Source organism: Trichosurus vulpecula, chromosome 3, assembly GCF_011100635.1.
Source record: "Trichosurus vulpecula isolate mTriVul1 chromosome 3, mTriVul1.pri, whole genome shotgun sequence".
Lineage (NCBI taxonomy): Eukaryota > Metazoa > Chordata > Mammalia > Diprotodontia > Phalangeridae > Trichosurus > Trichosurus vulpecula.
In genome coordinates this window covers 21,760,148-21,775,690 of record NC_050575.1, presented here as the reverse complement: position 1 = coordinate 21,775,690, position 15,543 = coordinate 21,760,148, and the positions used below count along the sequence as shown (strand labels likewise).

The 15,543-nt window shown below is 46.0% G+C and overlaps 1 protein-coding gene across 1 annotated transcript in view; it reads left to right on the top strand.

The window, feature by feature from the left end:
* The window catches only part of AKT1 (AKT serine/threonine kinase 1), a 135,197-nt gene extending 127,774 nt beyond the window's left edge, over positions 1-7,423 (top strand). Inside the window, exons 13-14 of the mRNA XM_036750850.1 lie at positions 365-467; positions 5,863-7,423. Of these exons, the coding sequence (XP_036606745.1) occupies positions 365-467; positions 5,863-5,942 (183 nt within the window). The 3' untranslated portion in view covers positions 5,943-7,423. The remainder of the gene's footprint in view (positions 1-364; positions 468-5,862) is intronic.
* Positions 7,424-15,543: the final 8,120 nt, after the last annotated feature.

Sequence of the window (15,543 nt, the reverse complement as noted above, 5' to 3'; positions counted from 1 at the left end):
CTGCATAACACTTCCACTTTCCTTACAGGGGCCTTCTGAAGACAGTGCCTTGATTCTCTTAGTGGGTTTTTTAGCCCATAGGTTAGGAAAGGTGGTCGACCCCCTGAGGCTGGAGGCACTCAGCTAGGGGATGGAGGGGAGTCGTGTTGCCTGGGTGAACTTTGAGGAAGTCCAAAGAAATCTGTCACAACCAGGGTAAAGCATGAGTCAGTCTCTATCGAGGCCATTACTCTCAGGTCCCCTTTCCGTGGGTGAGCAGCCAACACCAGGGATATGTCAGAGCAGATAGAGAACCAGCTTGTTAGAGGTGGCTGTAAGAACTGAGGATTCACACACATTTCTTTCTTCCCCTCTCTCTCGGTAGCTGGTGCCTCCATTTAAGCCGCAAGTCACATCTGAGACAGACACCAGGTATTTTGATGAGGAGTTTACAGCCCAGATGATCACAATCACCCCTCCTGACCAAGGTGAGTGCCAGGGCTTGGAGCGGCAGCTGCTGGGACAGGACTTAGTGGATCATGGGGGAAGATGGAGGCGTGGCCTTGGGAGGTGGGAGGAGAGGAACATTATATGAGAGGCCTAGACTAGAGAGGAAAGGGGTTGTAGGGAGGGCAGAGGCCAGAAATAAATGGGGAGGTAGAGGCTTGGACTAGGAGAGGTGAAGCCTGGGACTCAGCAGAAAAAGGGGGAGATGGAGGCAGAGACCAGAGGTTGGGCAGGACAGGAGAGAGTAGAAATCTGAACTGGATAAAGTCCTCGGCTAGAGGGACAGAGACTAGAACTGGGAAGATGGAAGCCAGGCCTGGAGACAAAAGCTGGGGGTTATTGGGGTGAGTGGGGTTAGGTAGTTCAAGAGCTGGCTTTGATGGCTCTTCCCCAAGAGCTGTTGGCTCTGGAGTGAATAGTTAGAGGAGGCGGTTGTAGGTAGTGAGCATGTCGTGGATATAGTCCGTTTGAAGAAGCTGTCACTTCTTCGTCTGTTAGAGGCTTCCTCTGTGTCTAGGCTGGTGTGTAAGTAACGTAGTACAGCAGCAATGAGCTGCCCATAACGAGGAAGCGAGAGATCTCAGCTTCAGTGTCTGGCTCTGACATGGACTTGCTGTGTGGTCTTAAGGGAGTCACTTCCTGTCTCTGGGCCTTCTGTAGGTTGAGGGGCTTTGACTGGATGGTCCCTTTTGCCTCTAACATTCTGTGTTTAAGAAGAATAAGAATAGCTTCCATTTCTATGGTCCTTATAGCTTTACAAAGGGGGTTTTCTTAGAGTAACCTTGTGTATTGGGATGGTACAGTGTTACCGTCGCTAGTAGTGGTGGTGGTTGTGGTGGTTGTGATAGTAGTGGCAGTAGTCGTGGTAGTAGTTGTTGCTTTACAGATGGATAAAATGAAGCTCAGAAAAGTTAAGTGAATTGTCTAAAATCTCAATGACAAGCATTTATTAAGCACCGGCTGTATGCCAGTCACTGTGCGAAGCCCTGGGGATGGAAGGGCTCTCAAGGACCTCTCAGTCTGACGGGGGAGACAACATGCAAACAACTAGGTACAAACCAGATTTAGATGGGATGTGTTGGGGGCAGTCAGCAGAAGGAAGGTGCTATGATTAAGGGGGAATCCTGAAAGGCTTCTTGTAGGAGGTGGGATTTCAGCTTGGGCCTGGAAGGAAGCCAAGAGGCAGAGAGGAGGAGGGAGGGCATTCCAGGGATGGGGCACAGCCAGAGAAAATGGCTGCAGTCTGGAAATGGTGTGTTCGAGGAACAGCAAGGAGGCCAGTGACACTGGATTGAAGCATTTGTGGAGGCAGGGAATAACGTGTAAAAAGACTGGAAAGAGGCAGCTAGGTAGCGTAGTGGCTGGCCCTGGAGGCAGGAGGACCTGAGTTCAAATGTGACCTCAGATACTTACTAGCTGTGTGACCCTGGGCAAGTCACTTAACCTTGAATGCCTCCCAAAAAAGAAGACTGGAAAGGTAGGAGGGGCTTAGGTTTTGAAGGGTCTCACCCAGTATGTGTTATACCTGGGTTTTATGTAGAGGTCTCTCAACTCCAAAGTGAGCGTTCCTTCCCCTTGCTTAAGGACCCAGGGTCTCTTTAAGTTCTGGGCTTCATTCCACGGCTAATTCTACATCTTTGACCTCAGGCAGGACAGAAAGAAAGGATTTAAGTTCACATGTATTTCTGCCTGACTGCTACACCCTCCCCCGTGGCAGGGCAAACTGAGGAAATCCTATGGATCCCCAAATTTATTCCCCACTCAGCTCTCTGGTGACTCATTGATGACCAGGCCTGCTCATCTATTTAATGGAAGGTGAGGAGAGAGAAGAGAAGGCCAGTCAATCTGGGAGGTCTGCCTGGAGACTACGCTGAGCCATGCTTTAGATGCAGGCAAAGGGTTATATCATTGCAGTGATGCTGGAGGCAGAATGGGGGAGTAAGGAGCACCTGGGCTTGGGAGTGAGGAGACCTGAATTTGGAGCTTGGCTCCAGCCCTGTTTAGTTGTGTGACCTTGGACAGGTCATATCTTACCTCTGAACCTCAGCATCTTCATTTGTAAAATGGGATATTAAAGATACCCACTGCCAACCTCACAGGGCTTATGAGGGGAAAGTGCAGTGCCTGGCACATAGTAGGCACTTAACAAATGTTTATTGAATTTAATGAATGCTTATTGAAGAGCTCTTATTACTTTGGGAACTAGATGGCCTCTGAGGTCCCTTCCGGCTCTTGACTTAGGTTCTAATAACTCACATTCACATGGCCCAGCCTCCTTATTTTACAGACAGGGAAACTGAGGTCCAGAGAGGAGAAGGGGAAGAGAGAAAGGTAGAAGTTTTATAAATTTCAATTCACTCTGAGTTGTTTTCCCAAACTCGAGAAAGACATCCTCAGACTGGAGTTTGGAGAGGCTCAGACTGGGGTTTGGAGATGTATCTGAGCCCGGTGGAATTTGTGACCTCTCTCGCTTCTTCTCATCTTCCTCCCTGCAGTCGCCATCCCCAGCAAAGCCTTGTGCAGGGACCACCAGGCAGGGTTGGCCAAATCAGGCAGCCTCCCAAAGACTGGGCCAGCAGGCAGACACCTCCTGGTCCTCAGAGGGTCCCCCAATGGAGGACTTTTGGCTGCCCTGGTTCTTGCAGGAGAGTGGAGCCCAAAGCTACAGGGTCACCCTGAGAAGGGAGTGAGGGAATTTCCTATGCCAGCAAGTTATGCCTGCCCCCAGCAGAGCCAGTGTCAGGGCCTCCCCTGTTGACCAGACACAGAACGCGTGTGGCCTGTAGGGCTTATGTCCAGAAGCAGCAAGAGGGAAGGGTGGTCTTAAAGACACCCAGGGTGGTCAGAAAGCTCCTGCGCCCAGAACCCTAAATGTACAAGATTCTCTCCCTTCATTTTACAGGTGGAGAACCGAGCTTGAGAGAGAGGCACGTATTTGTTGAAGGTCACAGAGTGAATTCGTGGCAGCACCCAGGAAGGAATAGATAGATGCCAGCTCTCCTCCCTCTGGGAGCAGGACTCTTTTGTTCCCAGACAGTTGTTCTTTTAAGACAAATTGAGCTCAATTCCCCTGCTCAGCAGGGAATTCTTTAGACTTCAAAGTTTTATTGCCTTCAGATGTTTTTTTAGTTCTAAATATAAAAAAGCAGTGGTAGTAAAGGGTGTTTTTACAAGTGGATTATCTGGTTTCCCACCTTCTCTCATCCTGTCACTAGTATTTGACACATCCCTCAACTAATGTGCTGTTATAGCTAGTCTTGGAGGCAGAATTTCATGAGGGAGGCCTTCTACTTCCAGGGAAGTCCTTCTGTGGCTCCCAAGTGCCCCACAGGTTATTCCAGTTTTTTCCAGAAGTGTCCAGAACTTCACAAGAAATCCTAAAATCCCACTTTTTTTTTTCATTTTTTAAATTCGCTGTTAGGTTTTATTGATAACATATGAAGAAAACTATTTTTATTATAATATAATTATCTTATATAATAATACCATAATGAATTATACTATATATTATAATCATATTAATATCAAACATAAAAGTTGTGAACAGTAAATATAGTAAAAGTATTAGACAACATAGAGTATAGATTTATCTTAAAATGCCAAAGCATAGAAATAAAAATACCTTTCCTCAATATAATCAAAAAAGCATATAAGAAAAAACAGAAAAATGAAACAATTTGCTGATACACTAAAATAGTAGGAAGAATACTAAATAAATCCACAAAATCACCTATATTTTTTGTATATTTCTAACAACTTTGAGAAGAGCAAGCGTATAACAGCAAAATGCATTCACTATCTGCATATGAACCTACCACGAAATTGACAGGAAGTATATAAATATACATGAATAGAAAGCAAATCCATCCATGTCGAGGGTCACCTAACACATGGAGGAGGCAAGGGAGGGAGGCATGTGGATCTCCAGGAGATGGTATCAGGGCCCAGTGAGAATCGAGGCTCTGAGCTGAGAAGGAAGAGACTAGGGGCTAGGCCAGACTCTGCCTTCTGTGGGTCTCCTGAGAGCTGTCTCTATGGAATGACATGAGCAGAAGCTGACCATTTGTGTTCCTCCTCACAGTGTCCTGAGAAGCACCTGCTAGATTAATGCTCTGAGCCCGGGAAGACCGACATAGAATCAGCTGGGCGGTCCTCTGGGAGAAGAGGACCAGGCACTCCTAGGGGAAAGCAGCTTGGCCTTGGGAGTCAAAAACAACTGACTTCTAGTTCTGACTCCATTGTGAACTCGTTGGGTGACTCTGAAGCTTGGTTCTCCACTTGTAAAATGAAGGGAGAGAATCTTGTACATTTGGGGGTCTGGGCTGCAGGAGCTTTCTGACCACCCTGGGTGTGGTCAGACAACCCTTTCCTCTTGCTCCTTCTGGACATAGAGCCCTACAGGCCACGTGTGTTCTGTGTCTGGTCAACCTGGGAGGCCCTGACACCAGCTTTGCTGGGGGGTAGGCATGACTTGCTGCTGTGGTCTTTGCTGATCCTCTCACTGCTAAATTTGGAGATCTGGGTTGAATTGTAGCTCTGCCGTTTTGAAAGCCGCTTATGTGACCTTGGGCAGTCCGTTCTGTGAACCTCTATAAAACAGGAGGCTTGGCCTATATGGCTTCTCCTTTCACTTCCAGGTCTAAATCTGTGATCCTCAGTTTCCCTGTTTGTTAGGTCTTTGGTTATGGCAGTAGCAGATTCTGTATACCTAAAGCCCTGACCCATGCCTAGCCAGGATTCAAGGAAAGGTGATAGAATTCAGACTAGTTTGGTGGTTCCTTGTCAGACTTGGTCTGTGTCTACCATATGGTGAGGGCCCCTTTGGGTATCTCTGTGGACTGGAGTCTGTGACATTCAACTTTTCAGCCAGGGTCAATATTTGGACTGAAAGAGAGGGGAAAAGAGAAATTGTAGAGGGAGAAGGAAGGGGGGAAAGCATTTCTTAAGGGGCTACCATGGGCCAGCCACTAGGCTAACTTCTTTAATACCCTATTTGATCCTTACAACAACCCTGCAGGGTAGGTGCTGTTATTGTCCATTTTACATTTGAGGAAACTGAGTCAGACAGGAGTTAAATGACTTAGGATCATCCAGTCAGTAAGTATCTACAGTCTGATTTGAACTCAGACCTTCCTGACCCCAGACCCAGTGCTCTGTCCACTTCATCACCTAGCTACCCACTAGATTGTAAGAGCAAGGTTGGGGGTGTGGAGGGGTGACAAGGAGAGCAGGTAAGACCAGGGAAGAAAAGGAGAGTGTTTAAAAGGAGGGACAAGGGAATGAGGGTGGCAGACCTCCAGGTGGCCTGCTTGTCGTGACTCATGCCTATATTCTTCTGACTCAGCATCTTACTCCACTGTCCTCTCTCCTTTCCAGATGACAACATGGAGTGTGTGGATAATGAGAGACGGCCCCACTTTCCTCAGTTCTCATACTCTGCCAGTGGGACGGCGTGATGTGTGGCCGCCCCAAGGGCATTCATTCTGAAACAAACACACGGAGGGACGGACTGCATCTGGGGGACTTGGGCTTCAACAGACACTAGGGAACTTCCTGTGTTACCTGACTCATGAACGACGTTGCTTTGTACAACGCTTTAGCTTAATTTCTAGGAAGTCTCACCATTGATTTGTATTTAAAAAAGAGAAAAAGAGAAATTCTCTGATGTGTTTTTGAGAGGAACCGAAGCAATTACGATACTAAGTCATTTTCATGCCATCAGGACCGAAGGGTCGGAAAGAACATGGAAAAAAAATTGTCCATTTTAGGAATAAGACGTCCAACATATCAGCCAGTTTGAAACAGAAAAATCCCCCTCATCTTTTTATTTATTTCATCTAGCCTTTTTTTTTCACCTCCGCGTTGCCTCGGCGCTCAGAACACCCAGGTGGATGGATTTAGAAAGATGTAAAGACATTTGTCGCTAGTGCAATAATTAACCTCAGCAACGAGATGAACAGGCTTCAAGGGCCAAGGAGAGCTCGGGGTGGGGTGGGGGGATGGGGGTGGATCTTCACCACAAATGCAGAGAGACCGACTCCCAAAAGGAGCCAAGCTAATGGCCTCAGTGAGGTGCTCAGCAGCCCCAGTGTCGGGGCCACAACTCCTGATGCACGGTGAGTGGGATGGTTCAGGCGGGGCTAATCGAGGTTCTGCATGGGAAGTAATCCCCAGTCGTCATGGGAAGCATCTATGGACTAGATAACTGTTGGCGCCAACTCCCCGCCAACCTCCTCCCTTCCCCCATCAGGCCTCATGCCGCTTGTGGGCCATGCACACCCACCCGGAATTCCTCCAGTGAAATAAATATTGGCACTGAGCCCCCCCTCCTAATTCCTCAGCAACCTTCAGAGGGTAGGTGGTGAGTTCCTGGATGTGAGTATGTAGGAAAAAGCCCCCTGTAACCTCCTATAATTGTGCCCAGGCCGTGTTCGGTCTCAGAGAAGCTTTTTTTTTTCCTTGGGCTATGTATGACAAAAGGACTTGAATTAGAATTTTTCCTCTGTATTCAAAGGAATATGATGTCAAAGTACAAGGGGGGGCGGTATCTTGTTAACTGTATTGTGGACAGGAGCTACTCTACCCCACCCCCCCCAACACACACACCTCCCCTTCCTCACATTTCATCGTCCACATCATCTTAGTAACTTCCCACAAACAACACCTCGCTATGTTTCCAGCGAGTGCCGGCCTCTCCCGTCGTAGGCTATATTCTTTCTAGTTTGCTTATGCACCACTCCCCGACCGTCCAACCCCATGAAATGAAACGTGCTGCAGGCATGAGACGCTTCGGCCGCAGGGCACCCCTCGCGTCCCCCACCCCCACCCCTCACCTCTGTCCATGGCATTTTTTATAATGTTCAACTTTACTATTTTTACTATTATAATATGGAAAATTTCCCTCGGAATACTTCAATAAAAATTGCTTTACAAGTTAGACCCTTGTTTTCTTGAAAACTGGGCATCAAGTGGGAGGGGAAGGTGTCAGGTGCCAGCAGGGGCTGAGGAGAGAGGATAGAGGTATGTTTGGAGGAATGAACGAAGCCGCGTTCACTAAACACAACTGCGAGGCACTGGGGGTGGAAGGCGCTTCTCTCAAGAAGCTCAACTCTGATCTTGGACTTTGGCTATTTTTCCGGGTTTTCAATGCCATGACAGCTGGGGGTAGATGCTCAGCACCTGCCAAAGCAGTGGCAGGCTGCATCTCTGAGATTGCTTCCCAGATGATGGCTACAGAGACTGGGCTGGAGGCCGGACCCTGGCGCTGGCAGAGGGCTGGAGGCAGGACCTGGGGGGCTGGAAGCAGGACCCTGGGCCTGGAGGCAGGACCCCAGGGCTGGCACAGGACTGGAGGCAGGACTTGGGAGCTGGAAGGCACTGTTGCTTCCCTGGCCTTTGTGCTCAGGCTCTTAGCCACCCCCATCTGGGTATGAGGGAAGTTGATGGTCAAGGTGGGTAGATGGTTCGACTTGCAGGCCACATCCTGCATGGCTTCAGGAAGAACGAATGCAAGAGTTGAGGCAACTTCAAGCAGGAAAGGGTCTTAAAGTTCATCTTGTCTAACTACACCATTTTAGGGATGGGGAAGCGAGGTCCAGAAAGCTTGGTTCTCATGGATGTGCAGCAGAGCCAGGGATTCTGACTCCCAATCTCTGGCTCTTTGCATCACAGCAAAGTGCTACTCAGGTTCAGCAAGGGCTTATTAAGGATTTGCCATCGCCTCCTGAGGCTGTACTGGCCTTGGAATCAGGAAGACCCAGATTCAAGTCCTGATTCTAACACACTTAGTGTATGACCCTGGTTGTTGTGCTTGTCCATCATTCTCAAAGAGGACCATGACATCAGGGACATGATGACATGACTTGCAGTTGACTTTGATTTGAGTGAGGGAGAGCTTTGCAAGGTCACCAACCTCACTTTCTCCTCCAGAGCCATCTGGGTCCAGTGGCCTGATACTCATCAGTTTGACTGGAGATGGCCCAGGATGCAGTGACCCTGGGCAACCTCTCAGTGATTGCAGGTACGATTGCCAGTCTGCGTTGGTAGAATCCTCAACAGGATGTTCCCTACAGAATGAAATCACAGGTCTAGTCCAGAATTCCTCTTAATTGTAATAACTCGCCTTCTTAATTCCTGCTTTTTTTTTACACTCTTTAATGCATTTATCATATTGCCCATGACTTACCTATAGTATTAATTAACTTCATGTCTTATCCTTTTAATAGTTCACATTTAATAGTTCACATTTATGTGAACTAATATTAATATATAATTAATATATATTATTAATATTAATATATTATAATATATAATTAATATTATTAATATTGATATATAATTAATATAATATTAATAAAAGTACATTTATGTACTACTTTAAGGTTTACAAAGATAGATTATTTGAGCCTCACAGACCTCTAGGATACTATTATGGCAAGCATCAAGTATTTATTAAGCACCTACTATGAAGCAGGCTCTGTACTTAAATGCTGGAGATGCCAATGCAAGCCAAAAGAAAGACAAGGCCCCACCCTAAATGAGCTTACATTTTTAATGGGGAAAATACTGCCCCAGAAGTGGAGGAGATCCCCTCAGTGGGCATGTGGATGCAGCAAAGGCCTGGTTGGTATGAATAATGAATCCTCCTAAGGTAGTGGGTTCTCACTATTCAAAGTCATAATTATGTAAATATGACAATTGGGTCCAGCCCAGTAGAAATAGGATTATGTGATCCCTCCTGGAGGATTCCTCATTCACACTAATCTGGTCTCAGCTGTACTATTATTATCTACATTTTATAAAGAAATTGAGGCTGAGTGGTTGTGACTTGCCTACAGTCACACAGTGTCAATATGCAGCATTTGATCCTGGGGTCTTCCTATTCCAATTCCAGCACCCCTGTACAATGATGCTTCAACTATAAACTCAGTGAGGGCAAGGACTCCATCTTGGTTAACCTTCTTCCACATTTCCTGCACACGGTAAGTGTTTAATGTTGAGTTGTGCTGATATCTATATGGTGCAACTGTTTGCCTCAGTTTCCAGAGCTGGAGAAGGAAATGACAAATCACTCCAATATCTTTGCCAAGAAAACCCCAAATGGGGTCATGAAGAGTGGAACAGGACTGGAAATGACTGAACAACAGTCTGTTCGTACGGAGTGACTTAGTTTTAAAATGTAATATTTTGTCTATTTTACTGCACCTCTATTTAATCTGGTTTGGGCCACACTCTTGAGTGCTGTGGGCCTCATGCCGCCTGCCAGCCATATGTTTGACACCGCCGGTGTACACTATTTTCTTAGTTCTGTTTACTTCATTCTGCCTCAGTTCATACCTGCTCCTCTGAATTCCTTTAGCTTTACAGGGCCCTTCCCCATAGGAGTTTAACGGTCTACGGGGGTTCATTGCTGCCATGGAAATCTGAGATAAACCTGCTCGAGTGAGGCTTTTGCCTGGGAACTCTTTCTGTAAGCTTAGTGATGGTTGATCTGACCCAGGTATCACAATGAAACCTGGGGAGAGGGGGAAGAGATCAGCCATGAAAGGAGGGAGATAAGGAAAGAATAGTCAGAAAATTCTGGAAGGGAATGATTGGGCTTCCCTCCGGTCCCTCCCCAAAGCATTGCCCCATTTATCCCCACCTCCCCTTCCCCTCAGGCCTCTGGCCACCAGCATGTCCTGGTTCCTGGAACACAGACCTACAATTTGACTTCGGATCAGGTTACATCCTTTCTTAGAAGCAATCTGGGCAAGCGCAAAGAGCCCTGGGCTTGCGATGAGAAAACCTGGATTCAAATCCCAGCCCCAACAAGTTTCCAGCTGTGCCACTGGGCTCTCTGGGTCTCAGCGTCCTGAGTTATTTTGATTTTAAAATAAACCGTCTACCTCACAGAAGTGTGGTGAGGAAAATAAACTAAAAAAGCTGGAGAAATCTGAGGTGTTATTACTAATATTTGTACCTAATGCCTGGCAGGGTCTTAAAAAAATATCTAACACATCTGTTGCTCCACACGTTGCCTGGGAAAGATAATAACATCGGGGGTGATATCTACAAGCCCAGGGCCTGGGCAAAAGGAAGCCAGCCAACCAGCTGAGTGATGAGAGTGGGGTGTAATTATATGCTTTGGAAACAGCAAGTCAAAAGCTAGTTGCTGTTACTTCTGTTAGAACCATGTGATGGCAGAGTTGGACAGAATCCCCAAATAGAGTGACTGAGTTGGGAGGAATCTTAGAAGACAGAAGGTCTGGATTACAATGGACCTGAGAGACTGTGACGTCCCATTCTTCATTTGCCAAAACTAGATGTAGTTCCAGAAAAAACTTCCCAAAGATCACAGAGAATACACAAGGCCCAGGATTAGAAACCTCAAGGTTCCTGATCAAAGGTTTGGGACTAGGCCCCGAGGTCCTGTCAAGGGGATGCTTCTCCCGGGAGGGCTGTGGCTGGCCGCCTGGCTCTGACTGTCAGCTTCCACTGTTAGTTCAATGTGAGCCTTGCCCATGGGCTCTGAAGGGAGACCTGGTCCTTGCAGAGTGAGAATACACAAAAATGTTTTCCTTTTCCTTGGCCCCTTTGCCGGGAGCAAAGTGGGGAAAGGTGTAGAGGCAGATTTCAATAAGGAAAAGACCCAACAACTTCATGATTTCTCGTTGTTGTTTGTCCTTCATTCTCCAAGGGGACCATGACATCAAGGAGGTGATACCATGACATGCAAGTGAATTGGATTTAAGGGAGGCAGAGCTGTGCAAAGTCACCAGCCTCACTTTCTCATCCGGAGCCATCTAGGTCTAGTGGCCAGATATAGATCAGGACGACTGGAGGTGGCCCCTTCCTGACAGTTAGGGCTGTCTTAAAAGAATGAGCTGCCTTCTGGGGGGTAGTGAGAGCCTTATCACAGGAGGTATCTGAACAGAAGTTGGCTAATCAATTGGGGATATTGCATAGAGGATGCCTTCTCAGGCTGTTTGAACCTCGTGTCCTTTTGGGTCCCTTTCAACTCCGAGTATACCCAACGAGGTGGCAAAGAAAAGGACAATCCAGAGATGGGCTTTTGGTTCATTATTATAACTCACATCTCTTACAAAATCCCCTTCCCTTTCCCACTCCCAGCTGCCCTGTGAAGTAGGTCACATAATCAGTTGTATTTAGCATGTACTCATTTCACAAATGAAACTCAGGCTTAGACATGTGTGTTCAAGGTCATATAACAAATAAATATCAGAGCTGATATACGGTGTCCTTTGAACTGAGAAGCACTTCCTCTCATAAAAGTGTCTAATGGGATGTTCTGCTTTCCTGAATTGCTTGAACCTATGAACTATAGAGTCAGACGTTGAAAATTCCGAAGTGAGAATCACACCATAGTCACCAAGATCCTCATTGACTTAATGAGTCAGATTCTTTGAAGGACTGCCAAGCGAAGCTCAGGGCCCAGTTAGGATAGCCTAGCTTCTGTTCCCCATACCCCTGTTTTATTTTTATTTTAATTTTTTTTACCCACACCCCTTTCAAGGCTGGGTGTGGGGTCCTTTTGCAGAGTACATCTGGTGTATCCTGGGCCATCTCCAGTCGTCCTGGTGGATATCAGGCCAGTGGACCCAGATGGCTCTGGAGGAGAAAGTGAGGCTGGTGACCTTGCACAGCCCTCCCTCACTCAAATCAAAGTCAACTGCAAGTTATGTCATCATGGTTGTCATGGTCCTCTTTGAGAACAAAGGACAAACACAACAACAACACAACACCTAGTCTATTGAGTTCAGTTCTGGGCACCCCATTTTAGAAATGATGTTGAAAAGTTGCAGAGCACCCTGCAGAGGGCAACCAGGATGGTGAAGTGCAGGAGGGGAGAAGACTCTATTGGAAAATATGTCAGAAAAATGCCTGACCCAATATGAGGAAGAGTGTGACGTAGCCTTAAAAAACTAAGATCAGTGTCCAGATTAAGGGAGGTAAGAATCCCATTGTCCTCTACCCGGGATCAGACCCCACCTAAAATATTGTGTCTACTGGTCCTAGGTGGAGGAGGCACTTTGATGTGCAGGAATGTCTGGAGCAGGGATGGGGAACCTGCAGCCTCGAGGACACATGTGGCCTTCTAGGCCCTCAAGTGCAGCCCTTTGCCTGAATCCAAACTTTGCAGAACAAATCCCCCTAATAAAAGAATTTTTCTGTAAACCTTGGCTCTGGAGGAAGGTGACTAAGGATGTGTGATCACGACTTGGAACTGGTGATGTTTAATCCGGATAAGGGAAGAAAGGGCTCATAGTTATTCTCTTCTGATATCGGAAGGGCTACCACATAGTGGTTAGACTTGTTCTCTTTGGCCTGAGAGGACAGAACTAGGAGCGATGAATGGAAGGACCATAAACTTCCTGCCAAGTAGAGTGGTCGTCTCAAAGTGGGAATGGTTGCCTCTGCAACTGGAACTCAGGAGCCAACTGATCCAGCCCTCTGATCCTGTAGATGAGGAACAGAGATTGGACCCGAGAGTCAAATTCAGGGGAGAGGATGGATCCATGTGGATGTAGGGACTGGATGAAAACGTGGATTTTTGAGGTGAGGAGAGACCTCAGCCTTCCTAATAAAGAAGGATTTGGGGTTCTCTGCTGAGGAGGAGGAAAAGGGTGGAGAATTGAGGCTTGAGGAGGAAGAATTCCGTTGTGGAGACCTCCAAGTTAAACACCCTTAGTTCCTTCTCTCCTTGAACCTTTTTGGTCTTTACTCCAATGCTTTCTTTCTGTCCAATTCTGAGCAAATCTTCTCACTTCCTTGTGCCTCAATTTCCCTTCTTTGTAAAGTGAAAACTGGCACCGAGATAGTGGTACTGAAATACTCAGGGACTTAATGAGTTGATTAGAGATGATGCAAAGGCCAGCTAGGCTGTGCTCAGGGTCCAGTGGAGATAAAACCTCATCAGAAAAGCCGTTGAGCAGGGGACAGGTGGCTGCTCGTCGGCAAGGTTGGAGAGGGCATTCTTTTTTCAGGTATGTGTTGGACCAGATGCCCTCTGAGCCCCTTTCCAGCTCTGACATTCTTTGATGCCCAAAACTTGAGGAACAATTTCCGAGTTAAGAGCTTGTGGGCAAACTACCAGAGGATGCCACCTTGTGGATATTTCACCACACTGCCCTGGACCCTCCTCACCCTATCTGCTGCTCAGTTCTATTCAGTTCCTGTATTGATTAAATACATACTGTGCCAATGGCTTTGTGTTGCCCACTTGGACTTTAAGAAAGAGAAATGAAACGGGGAGAAGCAAACTTTTCTACCCTAACAATTAATTGAGAAACAGGATAGGGAGCAATAGAGGGTCAGGAAGACTCAGGTTCACATCCTGTTTTTGACACTTATTAGCTGTGTGACAGCAGGCAAGTCATTCAACCTCTCTGTGCCTCAGTTTCCTGAACTGTAAAAATGAAGGAGTTGGACTTATTGGCCTCTAAGATCCCTTCTGGCTCTAAATCTTTGATTCTATGATTGAATTAAAAAAAACTTGGAAAAACTATAAAGATTGTACATCTTACTTTACCTTAATAATTCCAAAGTAGCTAATATTTATATAGTGCTTCAAGGTTGATAAAATATTTAACATATATAATTACTTCATTTGATCTGCAAAGCAGCTCAGTGAGGTATACAGTTCGACTATCATTTCCATTTTATAAAGGAGGAAACAGCCTCAGAAAGGCAATGACTTGCCCAAGGCCTCACAATCAATCAAGTAGTAGAGTTGTGACTTGAATCCGTTTCTTCTGACTCCAAAGCTACTACTCTTTCTTTCTACTATATTACGTTATTCCCCAAAAGATCTGTGATGTATTAGCGCAGTTAATTCTTTCTACTGACACAAATCTCAACACCTTTATAAAAGCTCTTCAAGTATAACAATGTTTTACATATTACGGCTCAAAGGGATAACAATAAACAATTATATTTTGCTTTAAGAGTTGCAAATCACTGCATACATGTTATCTCATTGGAGCCTTACAACAACTTGGTGACCTTTGAGTCAATGTTGGCGCTCCTGTGGGAAGACAGGCACACTGACGCATTATTGGTGGAGCGGTCAGTGGGTTCAGCCATTCTTCAAAACAATCTGGAAATAGATTTTTTTTAAAAGTTACTAAACTGTTCATACTCTTTGATCTTGCAATCCCACTATGGGGCATATACGTCAAGGAGGCCAAAGATGGGAAGAAAGACATGATGTATGCCAAAATATTCACAGATGCACTTTTGGAATTGGAAAGACATTGGACTTCCATTGATTGAGAAGGGCTAAACAAATTGTGCTGTCTGAATACAATAGACTACATATGTTTGTGACAAGGGAGGGCTTCTATTTGAGAGGGGTGGGAGGAGTGACCAGGGAGCATGGGGAGGCAGTGATAGTGGTTTATTTTAAAGGGCATCAGTGAAACATTAAAGAAACACAAACAAAGCAGAAGGGAGTTCAGAAGGAGGGAGATAACACAGGACAATTTTACTGCTATCATGTTGAATTTAATATGCTTTTAAAAAACAAACTGTAAGAAAGCTCACAGTTCCACAATCCTCTTCTTCTGTTCTATGTATATTGAAATGTTTGTGTTGGTGGATGTTTGTCAAATTCATAATAAAAGAGGACATTTAAAAATTAAATTTGAATGTGAAGGAAGATGATTACAGTAAAAGAAATGAAGAATATGAGGAATTCTGAGAAAAAGAGGAACACGTGTAAACTGAGTCAGAGCAAAGAGAGCTGAACCAAGGAGAGCAACATATACAATGAATATGATTTTAAAAAACCCCAAACCTTTAAAACCGACCTGCTCCCTGTTGCTCATACAAGACATCGCATCTCCTGCTTCTGTAGGTAGGGTCCCTGCATGTTTGGCCTTTGCTCCCTCCTCACTTCCGTTTGGAATCCCTAGCTTCTTTCAAAGTAAGACGGAGATATCCCCTCCTCCACAAGGCCTTTCCAGATCCTTCCAGGGTTCAGTGCTCTCTCCCTCTTGAAATCACTTTGTATTGACTTTCTGTTTACTTGTGTACAGGTCGCATACACACACACAC